Genomic DNA, 15537 nt, shown 5'->3' with positions numbered 1-15537 from the left:
TCTCACTCTGTTACCCAGGCTGGAGTGCAGTGGCACAACCTCGGCTCACTGCAACCTCTGACTCCCAGGTTCAAGCGATTCTCCTGCCCCAGCCTCCCAAGTAGCTGGAATTACAGGCACGCACCACCACGCCAGCTAACTTTTGTATTTTTAGTAGAGACGGGGTTGGTCAGGCAGGTCTCAAACTCCTGACCTCAGGCGATCCACCCACCTCAGCCTCCCAAAGTGCTGGGATTACAGGCATGAGCCACCACGCCCAGCCCCAATCCACTTTTCTAATAGGTGTGTAGGAGTTTCTCTAGGGGTACTGACTTAGGAGTGGAATTGCTGGGCCACAGGTAATGCCCACCTTCAATTATAATAGATTACAACAAAGCATTTTCAAAATGGTTGTAACACGGATATTCCTACCATCTCCACGTTCCTCACCAACACTTATTCTCACTGTGGATTTTTTAGCTTGTAGTTCATTGAGTTCTAATGAAGTTGAATATCTTTTCCTATATCTTTTAGCTGTTTCCTCTTCTGTGAAATTTTTAACCAATTTTTAATGGCTAATCTTTTTATTTTTTATTCATTGGAGTATTTTATTTATTCTAGGTACTACAAATCATTTGTTGGTTATTTGTGTTGGAATCATATTCTCCCACTTAATGACTTACCTTTTCCTTTTGATGAACAGAGGTTCTGTTTTTGTTTTTTGTTTTTTGTTTTTGAGACAGGGTCTCACTCTGTCACTCTGTCACCCAGGCTGAGTGCAGTGTTGTGATCACAGCTCACAGCAGGCTTAACCTCCCCAGCTCAAGCAATCCTCCCACCTCAGCCTCCAGAGTACCTGGGACCACAGGTGCATGCCATCACACCCGACTAATTTTTTGTATTTTTTGTAGAGACGGGGTTTCACCATGGTGCCCAGGCTGGTCTCAAAATCCTGGACTCAAATGATCCACCTACCTCAGCCTCCCAAAGTGCTGGGATTACAGGTGTGAGCCACTGCGCCTGGCCTAGGTTCTTCATTTTAAAGAAGTCGAATTTATCCATTTTTTTTCTTAAGGTTTATACTTATGGTATACTAACAAATCCTTTCCCAGCATAAGGTAATGAAGATACTGCCCTATTTTTTTTTTCTAAAAGTGTTGTGAGCTTTTACTTTCATATTGTCTTTAATCCATCTGAAGTTGACTTTTTACTGGTATGAGACAGAGATCCAATTTCATAATTTCTATTTAGATATCCAATTGTCCCAGCTTAATTTTTTTTAAGTTCTTCCTTTCCCCACTGACCAGCAATGCCAATTGTCATTTACCGAGTTTCCATATATGTGTGGATCTGTTCTAGGGTTTTCTATTCTGTATCACAGGTCTATGTTTTTCAACCTTGTTCTGATACCCACATTGTCTTAATTACTGTAGTTTTATAATGAGTCTTGAAATCTGGCAGAGCAAATCCATCCACCTTGTTTCTCTTCTGCCTAATCTTGGCCCTTTGTGCTTTCATATAAACTTCAGAATTACTTTTATCAAGTTCTACTGAAAAATCTTGCTGAAATTTTCATGGAAATTGCATTAAATTGACCAATAGGGATAATTGATATGTCTATAATATGTCAACCTAGGCTCGAACACAGTACTTTTCTCCCATTTATTTAGATCCATGTTGGCTTTTGATAAAATTTTTAAATTTTCTCCATGAAGTTTGACCACTTTTGCTATGTATACATAGAGATAGAGCTCTTTCTCTATATATACACCGCAAAAGCAACATATTCTTAGGAAGCTCATATTTTGCTGTTATTGTTAATATAACTGGATTTTTTAAATAATTACTTTTTCTATTTATTTTTTATTATTTTTTAAAGACAGGGTCCTTGTTGGCCAGGCTGGAGCACAGTGGCATGATCACAGCTAACTGCAGCCCTCAGCTGCTGGGCTCAAGCCATCCTCCCATTTTTTAGCCTCCTGAATAGCTGAGACTAGAGTAGCTGGGATTACAGGCACCAGCCAGTGTGCCTGTGCCTTGTTTGTTATCAATGTAGAAAAGTGCAATTGATTTTAGTATCCTACACTCAGTGAACTTGCCAACACTCCTAATTTTTATAATTTACTTGTAGACTGTTTTGAGTTTTCTGCATAGGTTATTATATCACACTGAGACTTTTGGTTTTTCCTTTCCTATATTTATTCCTTTTATTTCTTCTCCTTGTCGTATTACACTGGCTAGAATTTCCAGTGCAGTGCTGAATAGAAGCATAGCAGGCACCCCACTCTGGTTTCTGGCTTTAAAGGAAATGTTTATTTTAAATTTGACTGTTGCTATGATGTTAAGTAAAACTTTTCTGTAGATACTCTATCAGGTTAAGGACACTTTTTCCTAATACTAGTTCCCTAAGTGCTTCTTATCATTATTAGAAGCTGAATTTAGTTGAATGCTTTTTCTGCATCATTGTTATGAAAATACATCTTTTATAATCTGTGAATGCAAAAAAAACTATACACATTTTTCTAATATTGATATAATCTTGCATTCTTAGAATAAGGCCAGTAACCCAGGACTTTTCACTTGGAGAGTCAGAAGAAGCTAGATGATACCAGAATAGAAACTGTCTACTTTAAACCGTATAGTGCCAGTCCTACTTGTTTACCTCAAAACCCTGCCTCCTCCATGACATCACTGCTGACTCATCCATGCCTTCTCTGAGCTTTTAGAGTATGTACCATTGATGATGTTCATTTGACACTTTGCATGTGCTATTCTATACATGACCTATCTACCAACTAGAATATAAGCCCCTCAAAAAACAGCAACAAATAAGCACACAATAAATCCTTGCTTAAAATGCTTAAAATATCCTTGTGGATGAGATGGTGAAACATGAGTTGGGTAATAATACAGCATTCTCAGAAAATGAGACTTGTGGACATATGAGTTTTCTGGAGAACTGCTGTTTTAATCTCCTAACACTGAAACTTTAAAATCATTCTAAATTGTACTTCCCTGCTTTGTTAACCGAGTATTCTGGCCATGCTTAATATACTTCTTGATTTTAACTTTTTCTTGTTAAGGACAGTCAATTATGAGGAATATCAGTTATGGTGTTGTGGTACAGATGTAGCTGTAGATACACAATGTGTGGGATGCAAAACCTCAGCTGTGACCCTGAACAAGGCTTTAACTGGAAAAAGAAAAAAAAAAAAAAAAAAAGGGCAGGCATTCTTCCCCTTTGGCATTGACCTCTAACTCTCAGCAGTGATTTATACTTTTCTTCTTCTGCTCTCCTACCCTTCTCTGGCTTCTTTTACCCCAGAGTTACACAATGCAGAGCTGTAAGACTGATACATTTTTAGCAGTGGATACTGTGAAAAGTTGCCATTTCTCCAGATTATGACTTTCTAGCTTGTTTTTCCACTGTGTACCATCTTTTTCTCTAGATCTCATTACTGCCTCTAATCTCTAGAGAGGACACAGCATAGTGTAGCAAAGAGAACCTTCTGGAGCCAGGGTGCCTGGATTCAAATCCCAGTTTGGCACTTATTGAAAGCCCTAACAGCAAATTATTTAACCTCACTATTCCTCAGTTTCCTCTCCCATACCACGAGAATATACACCAACTTCACATGATTGTTATGAGAATTAATGAGTTAATATTTACAAAGTGCTTAGAACCTGGCCTACCACATAGTAAGCATTACATAGGTGTTATTTAAAAAATGGATAAAATACTATCAACTTGAACTCCATCACTCTCTTATTTCTCTGCCTCTTAAAACTGCTCCAGTGTTTCTCATTTTGGTTGTGTTGTGCTAGTGGAGATAGGCGAGGAGCGGAGGGTCTGACATTACTGAGGGATCCCAGTGCCCCTTCCCACTGGTCAGAGCCTCAATGAGACACAGGAAAAGGGAGGGAGAGTGTCAGGTATATTCATCACTGCTCTGTTAGCCATGCGAAGGTGAAGAAAATAGGGATGTTTATTTAACCAGCATAACAGGAATCCAGGGACATGTGTGACTGCTGTTTTCAAATATGTGCAGGGCTGGGCAGGAGAAGAGATAATAGCATTTAGAATTCTATGCAACAGCTACAGGCTCCCCTTCACTGAACATGTTTAAGCAGGGTACTGGTGGCCAGGTGTCAAGGATGCTAAAGAAAGAATTTTTAGTCTGATAATCTTTAAGATTTCTTCTACCTCTAAAATCTTGGTAATCCTAGTATGAGTCACGAAGTGGTTACAACCTAGATGTGAGTCACACATCGCCAACGCGCTCCCGAAGGCACAGAATTCACTCCCCACAGTGCTTGGCATCTTACCACAGACCTAAGTGAGGAATTCTAGCCCTGAAGCTGCATATAACCCAGCTCAGAGAAACAAAAACTTTCCTAAAACTCAGGGCGTCGGTTAGCTGATTGGCAAACACAGTAACGCACACATCCCAAATGGGACTTGGCAAAACGGTGTGCATCTGGATTAACTGTCATACAGTCTCCACGTCACTTTTCCACGAGGCCGGACAGAAGCGGGCAGAAGCGAGCAGCAGCAGGTTCAGGGGAAGGGGTAGGGTGGCCGGGATGAATGGGAGGCCAGCGAACTGACCTACGGCGGGGAGGGACAAAGGATCATGGAGCGCACGCTGGGCGGGGAGGCCGGGAGGAATACCCCAGGCGGAGGAGCCGGGCTCGGGACCAGGCTGCGAACTGGTGACAAAGTCGGTTATCGAGGAGGGCCCTAAGTGCCAGCGAGGGGCCCCGCGGGGGCCCTCTCTGCCTCGGGAGCTGGGCTCAACCACTCGCCCCGCGAAGGGGGCATCGCCCGGCCGGGGGCACCCGGGAGCCGCACACCCGAGGCAGGTACTGGGGGCAAAGGCCCAGGCCGGCACCCCCGCCCCGCAGCCTCCCCTGCTGCCGAGTCCACTCAACCCTGCCGCCGGAGTTTGGATTATCCAGTCTCTCGCCGCCCGGGCCGAGGCCCGTCCCGGAGCCCCACACAGGCGGTCCGACAAGAACGCCGCAGTGCCGGCGCGGAAAGTGGGGCAGCGGCTGCCTCCCGTCCGGTCGTGCGAGCGGCGGCCGCCATCGCGGGCCGCGGCGGGAAGGAGAAGAGGGGCCGCGCCAGGCGCCACTTTACCTGAGAAACCAGCGGGAGTAGCGTCTGCTCCACCGAGCGAGTTTTGATCTCCAGTCCCGAGTCGAGGGCGAAGCCCGAAGAGCCGGAGCCGTAGACTGCTCCGGCGCCGCCAACGCCGGCGGGTCCGGGAGAGGCGGCCATGGCCCTCGGTCTATCCCGCAGCCGGGACTCCGCGCCGCGGCGAGCCTGCCGCCAGTCAGCCCACCCGCCCGGGGCGGCGGCGACAGGACACTCGCGCCAACCGAGACCCCGCCCCCAGGGGCCCGCCCCCCTAGGGCTCCGCCCCCAACCCTGCGTCCCCGCCGCCCGTCACCGTATGTCCCCGCCCACCCCCGGCCTCTGCCCCGCCCCCGCGGTCCAGCCTGGTGTGGGCTCCCTGCAACCCCACCCCCTAAGCCGGGTCCCGCCCCCACATGGCCCCGCCCTTCTCTCTTCTCAGACCCCTTCCATGGGTTCCAGGCACCTTCTCGCCAGGGTGGCGAGGAGAAACAAAACACATCTGTCACACAGCCACATGGCCTCCTCTTACTTGGACAGACAACCGTCCCCAGCAAAGCTTCCCGTCCTCTCGATAGGTGACTCGTCCTAAATCAGCTCTGAATTCCCGCAAAGACTTCTGGAAGCTGTGCTGGGGTTGAAACTGGTAGACCAAAACCAGAATCAAGTCTGTTGGGAGGGGCCTTTCCCCTGGGACGGGAATTCCAGCGGTAATGTCTTCCTGGGGCTTCTCCGGAAGGTCCAATTTCCACTCCACCCTGCTCATTCTTTCACCATGTATTTCTCACAAACACTTTGAGCTGGATTGAAGGGGAAACATTTGATAATGCAATCATTAATGGAGTATCTGGGTATTCGGCAGGAAGTCAGTATATCTTTCACACTACTGTTTAGACTTATTCAAAAGAAATTTAAAAGAAACATGAAAAAGCCTCATCTACTGTTCAACACTACTTCTTAAAACTATTTTTCAAAGTTTTTTCCTAGTGCCAGGCACAGAGCAGTTTCTTCATAACTGTTCATTGCATGAAAACACCAAGTGTGTATTTCTGACAACTCACTTGAGGAGAAGGATAAGAATCAGTTCTGTAAGCACAACTCTGAGCTCGCACAGAGCCCCACGATGGGGGCGGGGAGCTGAAGACTCCTATTCTAAGGTCTCCAGGAGCAAGGCCAAAAGGAGGTTGTCCGCAGTATGCACGCCGTGAAGGAATTCCAGACTTAAGCAACAGACTGAGAAGCATGAAAAAATGTTTTGTCAACTACCATATCTGCCAGTGAGAACCTATCAGAGTAAAAAAGAATCTGAGGCTGGCCAGTCCACCCGGACACCTTGGCCTGGATCATTTCTTCTTCCATAACACCAGATTGATGAGCTGGGTACATCAACCTGAGGCATCAGAAAGCTCTTTCCCAAGCACCGTTGAAAGGCGCTTCACGGTGCTTCAACCTGTCGCTTCAGCTTCATCAATCTACCAGTGCTGCACAGCTGTCTTTGGTATTGAAGATAGCCAAGCTTCAGCTTCTTTTTCTTCATTCAAAAAGGACAGGTCCTCAATCCAACTTTTTCTTCCAATTCTTCTCAGCCAACCATCTCACCACTTCCTTACCTATCACAAGGCCACCTTCCCCTGTGCACTGAGGGCCCTTGACCTCTTTAAGGCGCCCAGTGTCCACTTCCTGGACACACCTTCCCTTACGAAGTTGACAGTATCTCCTAAGAATTCAGTGTACACAATGGTGCCGGAGGAAATGGCATGACAGAAGGCCTAAGAGACAGATGGATGGATTCATGAAACTTTGGCTTCACAAAAGATCAAGTTTTTCAACACACAGGAGATTAAGTTTACCACATGATTCATTCAACACTAGTAATTTTATTGCAAAATATAAATATTTCACATTAACAAAGAAGTTACATCAGTAGGTTGTCAAAGCAAGTTAAAGCTAAGAAACAGCATTTGTGTGAGAACAGAGGGTATTTATTGTATTCGAATATTCTTTTTTACTTTTGAATTGCCTCCTTCACCTGAGAACCCAGGGATGATACATTTTCAAAGAGTTATGTAAGCAATTACAACTCTATATCAAATCTTAGTTCAAAATCAAATTGTACTGGAAATACACTTCAGTTACCTAAATAAGTGGCACTGCAAAGGGCAAAGAAGGGTTTTCTTTGGGATGGCTACAATGACAGTTACATCTGCTGGGTCTCTGCAATAAAAAATAAATGGTATTTGATAATAAGCCAAAATGATCAGGATTTGCTTCCATACTTTTCACTGTAAAATAAAAAGCTAGCAAAAAGCTAGTAAGAAACCAGATGTCTAGTAAAGAACTCTGGACTTGGAGTCAGAAGTTCTGCAACTAAATTCTGGCTCCATCATTTTGTGGTATAAACTTAGGGGAATATCACCAAAAACTTTTCAGAGCCTCCAGAGCCCCCCCATCTGTACAACAAGGATAATATTGTCTGTCTCACAGGGCTGTTACAAAAGGTGTCTGAAAACTATAAAGTGCCATACAAAAGCATTATTAAAATGTAATATCAATATATCACCACTGTATTTGCACATTAGTTGATCCTTGAAAAACCTGCAAAATTAAACACAATACTGATTTTACACACCATAGGTGGAAAAGAATCTCTATACCTTAAGTATAGCTCTAAACAGCAAATATACTTGCTTTCTGGACTTCAAGATTTATTACACACTACATGGTACCACAGTAATAGATCTGCCATTCAGTATTTCCATTAGGGATGTCTTCTCAAAGAGTTGTAAACTTGATCAAGGGCCATGTTTCCCAAAGGACCCTGTAGTCCTTTGAGATGCTCTGAGGAATAAAGAAGGGGAGTGCAGTCTAAGGTCAAACAGTGTTTGTCCCCTTTTATAAATTCACAATGTGTAATAGCATGTTCAAAACTCTTAGAAGTCCTACAGTAAGGAAACAAACTCAGCATTCCTTCATTTTAATTGACCATGCAATCCCCCACCCCCAACACACACACACTTTTTTTCTTACATCTATTAACATCTCTTGGAACTACTGCTATAAGGAACACATTTTGCCAAAAGCTGCTCAACCATGAAGAAAAGGAAAGAGAAGTAGAACAACGGACTGACAGAAAAAAAAAAGAACTCTATTCTATTCTGAATTCTGTTACTAACTGGCTGTATGTGTATGTCAGACAAGACACCTAAACCTATGAATTTGGGTCTTTCTCTAGAAAGTTACAGGACCACCTAATTTTAGAAGTCCCATTCTAGCACAGAATTTCTGACTCTAGTAGACAGAACAACTTGATTTATAATTCTCTTAAACTATCAAAAATAACCAAACAGTGGCTGCAGACAGCATGTGTGTTTTTTTTGCAGGTTCCCAATAATCAGTAAGTTAATAAAATGAATATATTTTGATGGCAGAATGTTGAAAGACAAGAAATTAATAAAAAGTACTTGTTTTTAGCTGGAACTAGCATTTGGAAGTAATGCTAGCCAGAGGCTATTTCCACTGTGAAATGCACACTCAAAGTCCTATTGTAATATTATTTTAAGGGTCTTAGGCGGCCCCTCAGAGGAGACGGCAAGGTCAGGGCTAGAGTATGAGAAGTCCTAAGGGTTTTTGTATTTTGTTTTTTTTTTTTCCTATAAACCCTGAGGTTGAGAGCTCTGGATAGCTCACCTAAATTACTTTCCTCTAATCTAACCCCTCACAGCCTGAATTTCTGAGTATTTCTTGACCAGTAGTGACACATTCCTGAGGCACTAATATAACCCAAATGGAAACTACAGGTCCTAGGAAATCCAGATAGGTCACAATAGGTTCATGTAAAGATCAAGGTGAGCCAGAAGATCTCATCTGCAAGCCATTTAGCAGCCCTTTAACTGTAAAAAGCAGTTCCACTTTCAAAGGCTACAGAGTTTGTTTACATACAAGGTCTCCATGTAACATGTTGGATTTCTTCCCACTGTTATGGGTCAACCCACACTAGACTCAGACGTCAAGGGAAAGCTCTGCCAGCTAAACACTTCTTATCAAAGAGGGTGTGAAGAAACCTTGCAATTTTAACAATAACTAAGACCAGCATGTAGGGTGGTCTTACAGAGATCACCTGCAGGAACAGATATTGATAGGAAGTTCAGAACTCAAACGGCACTCACATAACATGGAATTTATGCTGAAAATCCCATGCCTTCTCTCTCAGAAAAGAGAGGAGCATACCTGTGTGGAGAGCTTGTATTTTCTCCCCTCCCATCCATTCGGTTTACAACGGAATAGCGAATGTGAACTTGAAACTAATCTTTAATAAATCTATAAAATGCAAGATATTATGACCAAGTTCTGTACTCCGTTTTTACTGAAGTGACTTCTACTTCATCAACGTACGGTCTGTTCCTGAAGAAACTTCCTCTTTCTGGGTCAAATTCTGACTGAGAATGTAAAGGTAGGTTATCTTTGAGACTTGAGCTTAAAACTCCTACCTTTTCATACCACTTGATCTCTGCTGCCCTGTGAAAATTCTGTAAACCTTCCTCATTGCATCTGAGGAATCATGCTGGAATGCTTCTTTCTGGCTCGGAGGGTTCCAAGACCTCCCCAGCTAGTGGACCTTCCTAGTCCTTATGCTGTTGCTGTAGCAATGGGGCAGGTCAAGTTTCCTGATCATGGCTGTGAAGCACTCTGGGGCACCTCTGCTCCTGGTATTTCAGGGTGATATTACATCACTGCTGCTAATTTTGGTAGCTCTAAACTATTCTCTTAAAGACGTCTAAGAACCTGATATTTATGCTAATAATTACCCAGCAAGAAACATTAGCTGTAGTTTTTTGCAATATCACTTTATACAGCTAAAATCACTTTGTATATGTATAGTAACTCATTGTATATATTTGTCTCTTATGAATATGTGCTAATTACATCTATAAATCAACCAGTATATAATTAACAAAAACAAATGATTTTTTAGCCTTTTAATGCAAAAAATTTAAATTTAGTATTACATATGATCTGGCTAAGAGCAAGAGGCCTTCTTATGAGTGATCTCCATCACCCTGTACAGTGCCTGGCACAGAATCTAGAGTTTAGCCAACTCTCAAGAAATGTTTTAGTGAATGAATGAATGATTGACTAAAGAAAAACATGAGTTACTTAGTGACCAAATCTAATACTCAGTGGAATAGCTGATTATAATCGCTAAAATATTCATAATAGAAATAAAGAGATCTGTATGCAGTCTACTCCATATAGTCAGAAGATCTCATGGTAGCCTTTTCTAAATGAAATTTTTCTTAAGCAGTGTAAGAATAAATTTAAACTAATTATAATTATCAGTGACTTCTTAGGGAGATGTTTTAGGAAAAATTATTAATATTTCTACCTTTAAATACTTTCCAAAAAGGAAATCTTCAACACTTAAGAACTACCCCCCAACACTTTTTTTTTTCCCTTGGGACAGTGTCTCACTCTCTCACCCAGGCTGGAGTGCAGTGGCGCCATCTTGGCTCACTGCAGCCTCGACCTCCTGGACTCAGGTGATCCTCATACATCAGCCTCCTGAGTAGCTCAGACTATAGGCACACCACCGTGCCCAGCTAATTTTTTTTTTTTTGTAGAGATGGGGTTTTGCCATGTTGCCTAGGCTGATCTCAAATCCCTGGGCTCAAGCAATCCACCCACCTCAGCCTTCCAAAGTGCTGGGATTACAGATGTGAGCCACCACCTACCGCCTGGCCAAGAACCCTTTTCTCTTCCACATTCCCCTGGGAGCAGAGGATAGGCCTGATGATTGTTTTAAACAGTAGAAAGGGTTCAGCTAAGAACTACAGTCCACTCTCAGCTCTGTCATGTACTATAGGACAAGTCTTCATTCACAACAAATGGATAGCAACACCAGTCTCGTAACACTGGGAAAATTGCATACAATATTTAGAAGGAACACTAATACAGCAGAATCTGCAGACAACGGAGTCAAAGATCTGAGGCCAAATCCTACTACACTTTACGACTTTGAGTTGGTCATTTTTCTGAACCTTAGCTTCTCCATCAGTGTAAAACTGATGTAAAATAATATAAAGCTATATGAAAGCTGATGTGATGTACTTGTGAAACAGTATGTGCAAAAGGACTTTGTAAAATGTAAAGCACTATGCTGGTTATTGTGATATCTGAGATATTTTTAAAGTTGCAATTCAATTCAACAAGCATTCATTTAGAGTCATGTGCAAGGCACTGTGCTAAGAGATGGGAAAATACTACATAAATATAAAATTCTGCTGAAAACTAACTTATTGGCAGAGTTCCAAATAATGAAACGGATACATTTAACAAATCAGAGTACTGCTACACCTGAGATTTTTCACTTCAAACACCTGGAAGGAGAAAACCTAGTAACAGCATGAATTTTATCATACTGTTACCATTCATAGCAGCTTAATAAGTATTTCACTTCAACGTGGTCAGCCAAGTTTTATAATTTGGCAATAGTGTAAAGAAGCGTGAAGAGAAAAGGAAGAGGAGGAAGAGCTTCAGTCTTTGTATCTCCCAGGGTTATAATATAAAACTGAACATCAAATAAGCCACCCCACCCTTATACTTATGATTTATTATTTCTTAAAGAACGTATAATACATTGTGGGAGAAGGGTAGAAGATTCATTTTTCCTGCTCACTCAACTACACACTCAAAAGTGAAAGCCCTCTTCCTTGAAAAGTGACTGTCTTAGAAAAGTTTAACAATAGATTTCTTAAACCAGGAAAAAATTACACCATCTATTCTTTTAACAGCAGGTAGTTTAGAGTTCTTAAAATAACTTTATAAATATATAATATAGTAATATAGATAACCAAAGTGGAAAAATTTCAAGCCAGGGTACCAGTGTATAAAATGAAACTTTTCAAGCCATCTTAACAACAGTTAAGTGAGCAAACCACCAACTCTGAACTCTCAAGCTGTGTTTTAAAATACAAAGCAGCCCGCAGCAAGTTCACTCTTGTCCAGGCATTCTGTATGTAAGGCCAGGAGGCTTCTGCTTCTTTCCTGGGTTCTGCTTGCTAGGCACAGTTGGAAGGGCAGAAGGCCACAGCTGAGCTGAACTCACTGTCAAATTTGAACTTCCTAGAAAAATCACTGCAGAGGAAACCACGTCAACCTACTGAAGATTTCAGATCTTCAGAAATGTCACGGAAAGTCCTAAAAGAAAAAAAGACGGAATGATTAGTTGATTACCATAAAACAGTATCCTATTTTTACAATCTTTTGGAGCCCTAATGAGATTATATAGTCACTATTTTTTCTTAAGATTTTCATTGAGTATTGTTTCAAAGTCTGCTAGTTGTTGCTCATTCTCATTAACAAGAACTCCATTTTTTTGCTGGATCCATTATTCAAAGGACTATTTCCCCAGACTCCCTTGAAACTACACATGACCACGTGACTACGCTTTGGTTAATGAGATTTAAGTAGAAGTGTTGTGCAACTTCTGGGCAGTTCCTTAAAAGAGAAGAGCAATCTTCTTCAGCTCTTCCACCTTGTTACTGGCTGGAAGTAGATATGATGATTGATGTTAAAGAGGAAAAACCACTAAGAGACCAAAGATTAAATGCTAAGTGGATACATTTTATTACAAAATAGAAATCGTAATCCAACAGAGAGTCCAAGCTCTAAGGGATGTGGTTCAGTGCAGGAGAAATGGGTTAGGTCTTTTCATCAAGTGACCTTGTACTTGAACTGTTTCTGACCCACATTAAACAAGCTAAGCGAACAATGTTATTGGCGGGTAATATCTGGGCTGGATGAAGGTGGCTGAGCACCGTGCCTGGCTGCTGCATACATGAAGTGTCTATCTCAGGACTGTAGTAGCTAGCTTGCTTTTGCTACATAATTTACATGTCTGAGCTGAGATAAATCACCTGGCTAAATTTACATCTGTGCTGGCAGCCAAATGGCCAGGTCAGAATTTATCAATGAACATGAGCTCAAGCACCCATATTAGACAAAAATGACTCACACCAAGGCTGGCAGTACATCAGGATGAAGAGAGGCTGGGACCAGATGTTTATGCAACAGTGATACAGATATAAAGCACAGTCTATTACCATCCTTTTAGATAGAAGTTATATTGCTCCTTTACAATAAGTCCACATATTAGAAATACAGAAAAATATTTGACTTTACAGCTTGTTTTTGTTTTGTTTTGTTTTGTTTTTTGAGACAAGGTCTCACTCTGTTGCCCAGGCTGGAGTATACTGGTGCTATCTCAGCTCACTGCAACTTCTGCCTCCCAGGCTCAAGCCATCCTCCCACCTCAGCCTCCTGAGTAGCTGGGACTACAGGGAACATGACACCACATCTGGCTAATTTTTATACTTTTGGGAGGCTAAGGTGGGAGGATCACCTGAGCCCAAGAGGTTGAGGCTGCAGTGAGCCTAGGTCATGCCACTCCAGGCCAGCCTGGGCAACAAAATGAGACCCTGCACCACCACCACTACCACCCCCCGAAAAAAGCAAGGAAGGGAGGGAGGAAGGGAAGGAGGAATAAATTGAAGTACAATATAAAGTAAGTGTTCCAAAACCTAAGGAACAGCTCACAGTAGTAGAAACTAAAGATAACAAAAAGCTTTTATTAGGTACAATCACCTAAAAACTCATAAAACAAACAATCTGAACTTCAAATGTAATTCCACAATCATGCCCCCTCCCTTACTCCTTTTCTCTCCTCTCAATTCATACAAATATTTAGGAGGCCCATAGGCAAGGCAGAGATCAATTAAAGACTAACCTTGCAGCACTCAATGAGGAAAGTACTTCAGTGTCAAGAGGGGAACAGGTAAAATGTCACAGAAAAGAAATTACCTTTAAGGATGTTCAGTTATCTCAAGGCTCTTTCAAGGATGGTGCCCTAAGCCTCTGGATCTCTGAAGCACGCCTCTACTAGCACAGCTCTACTTTGAAAAACTGTGAGTCTCCTGGCTATGGCTCCTGAGGCTTTGAGAGGGTTTATGTGTGACATGAATACACCAACCATTTTTAAAGATGCTGGCTGATCTAATAATTGAAATGAATTTTCTTTCCTTAAAGACTTTTATGTTCTGAAAACAAGTCCAAAGGTGAAGATTTGTATATGCACATGTATGTTTATATGCATTATCTATCTATCTATCTATCTATCTCAAATCAGTGTTTCTCAATCTTGAAATTTTTCTGCATTATAAGATGTTTTGCAGCATCCCTGGCCTCTATCCAACTAGAATTCCAATCGAAATGACTCCAGACATGAGAAACTGTCTGGGGAGAAAAAAATCACCCCCACACTCCTGTCAGAACTAAAGCTCTAGATAGCTATTTTTCACAGTCTCACCCAAGTTTGTGTTTTTACATTTGTCTACAGGCCAAGCTGGCTGCTGTCTCAGACAATATGAATTTCAGGTAGCACTTAATTCTGAAAAGCCCTGGAAAATCTTTGCAAGCAATAGTCAAAAACTGGCTAATACTACAAAGCATTTTCTAATACCCAACGGGGTTCTTTGACATCTTTTCAAATTTCTCAAATACCTGTAATTTTATATCTATTAACGATTCATTTCCTCTAAATTATGAATGAAGATTTCAGCCTCAGGGCAAAGACACATTAAATAAGATTAAGGCTATGGTTAGCCTAGTCACTGCTCTCTGTTGACAAGTGAGCTTAGCTGTAACCTTGAAATTCCTAACTACTATTAAATTTTGTCTCCAGGCCAAGAAAGTATCCAAAAGGACTCAGGAAAACAAACAAACAAAACAAAGAAAACCAACAACCTGAAGCAAGCTTAGAAATCAGTTACTAAGAGTCTTTCATCTCAATGTTCTCTCTAGGTATGTAGGGTGTTAGGGTGATTGATGGAGGGGGAGGTGTGTGTATCTATAGAACTCTACTGAAGTAACACTGATCTTGAACAAACCTCTAATTATCTCCAAGAAAACAATATCTATAGTCTAGAGATGCAGAAATTATTTGGTTTTTGGCTTATTCCAGAGGCATAACTCTAACTAATAAGTAAAGCTCATAAAACTATAACTCTCTCTGTTAGAAATAAATACTGCATTGACACTATTTTCTGAAAATGTTTAACATCCTACTTAAACCATCTAAATACAGTATTCTTTCTCAAATTATAATGATTATTATGCTGCAAGGAATCATAGTATAGAATTTCTCATCTAAGAATAAGCAACGTGGCCAGGCGCGGTGGCTCATGCCTGTAATCCCAGCACTTTGGGAGGCCGAGGCGGGTGGATCACGAGGTCAGGAGATCGAGACCATCCTGGCTAACATGGTGAAACCCCCGTCTCCACTAAAAATACAAAGAAAATTAGCCGGGCGTGGTCGCGGGCGCCTGTAGTCCCAGCTACTCGGGAGGCTGAGGCAGGAGAATGGCGTG

At 41.9% G+C, this 15537-nt stretch overlaps 2 protein-coding genes across 10 annotated transcripts in view; both read right to left on the bottom strand.

Annotated features, from left to right (window-relative positions):
* Positions 1-5394, bottom strand: part of CTNNAL1 (catenin alpha like 1) — a 70976-nt gene extending 65582 nt beyond the window's left edge. The window contains exon 1 of one of the 2 annotated variants that reach the window (XR_010148885.1): positions 5120-5394. Coding sequence is in view for 1 of the 2 variants with exons in the window: in XM_001143522.7 (XP_001143522.2) it covers positions 5120-5260 (141 nt within the window). In the remaining variant the exon portion in view is untranslated. The remainder of the gene's footprint in view (positions 1-5119) is intronic. The other variant, XM_001143522.7, reaches the window with a different exon arrangement.
* Positions 5395-6973: 1579 nt separating this feature from the next.
* TMEM245 (transmembrane protein 245) overlaps positions 6974-15537 on the bottom strand; it is a 107259-nt gene continuing 98695 nt past the window's right edge. For all 8 annotated transcript variants that reach the window (XM_016961396.4, XM_001144114.8, XM_016961400.4 and 5 more), the window contains one exon: positions 6974-12310. In XM_016961396.4, the coding sequence (XP_016816885.3) occupies positions 12265-12310 (46 nt within the window). In that variant the 3' untranslated portion in view covers positions 6974-12264. The remainder of the gene's footprint in view (positions 12311-15537) is intronic.

The sequence above is a fragment of the Pan troglodytes genome, chromosome 11 (genome assembly GCF_028858775.2).
Source record: "Pan troglodytes isolate AG18354 chromosome 11, NHGRI_mPanTro3-v2.0_pri, whole genome shotgun sequence".
Taxonomy (NCBI): domain Eukaryota; kingdom Metazoa; phylum Chordata; class Mammalia; order Primates; family Hominidae; genus Pan; species Pan troglodytes.
The sequence above is the reverse complement of the archived record's forward strand: the minus strand, read 5'-3'. Positions and strand labels throughout refer to the sequence as shown.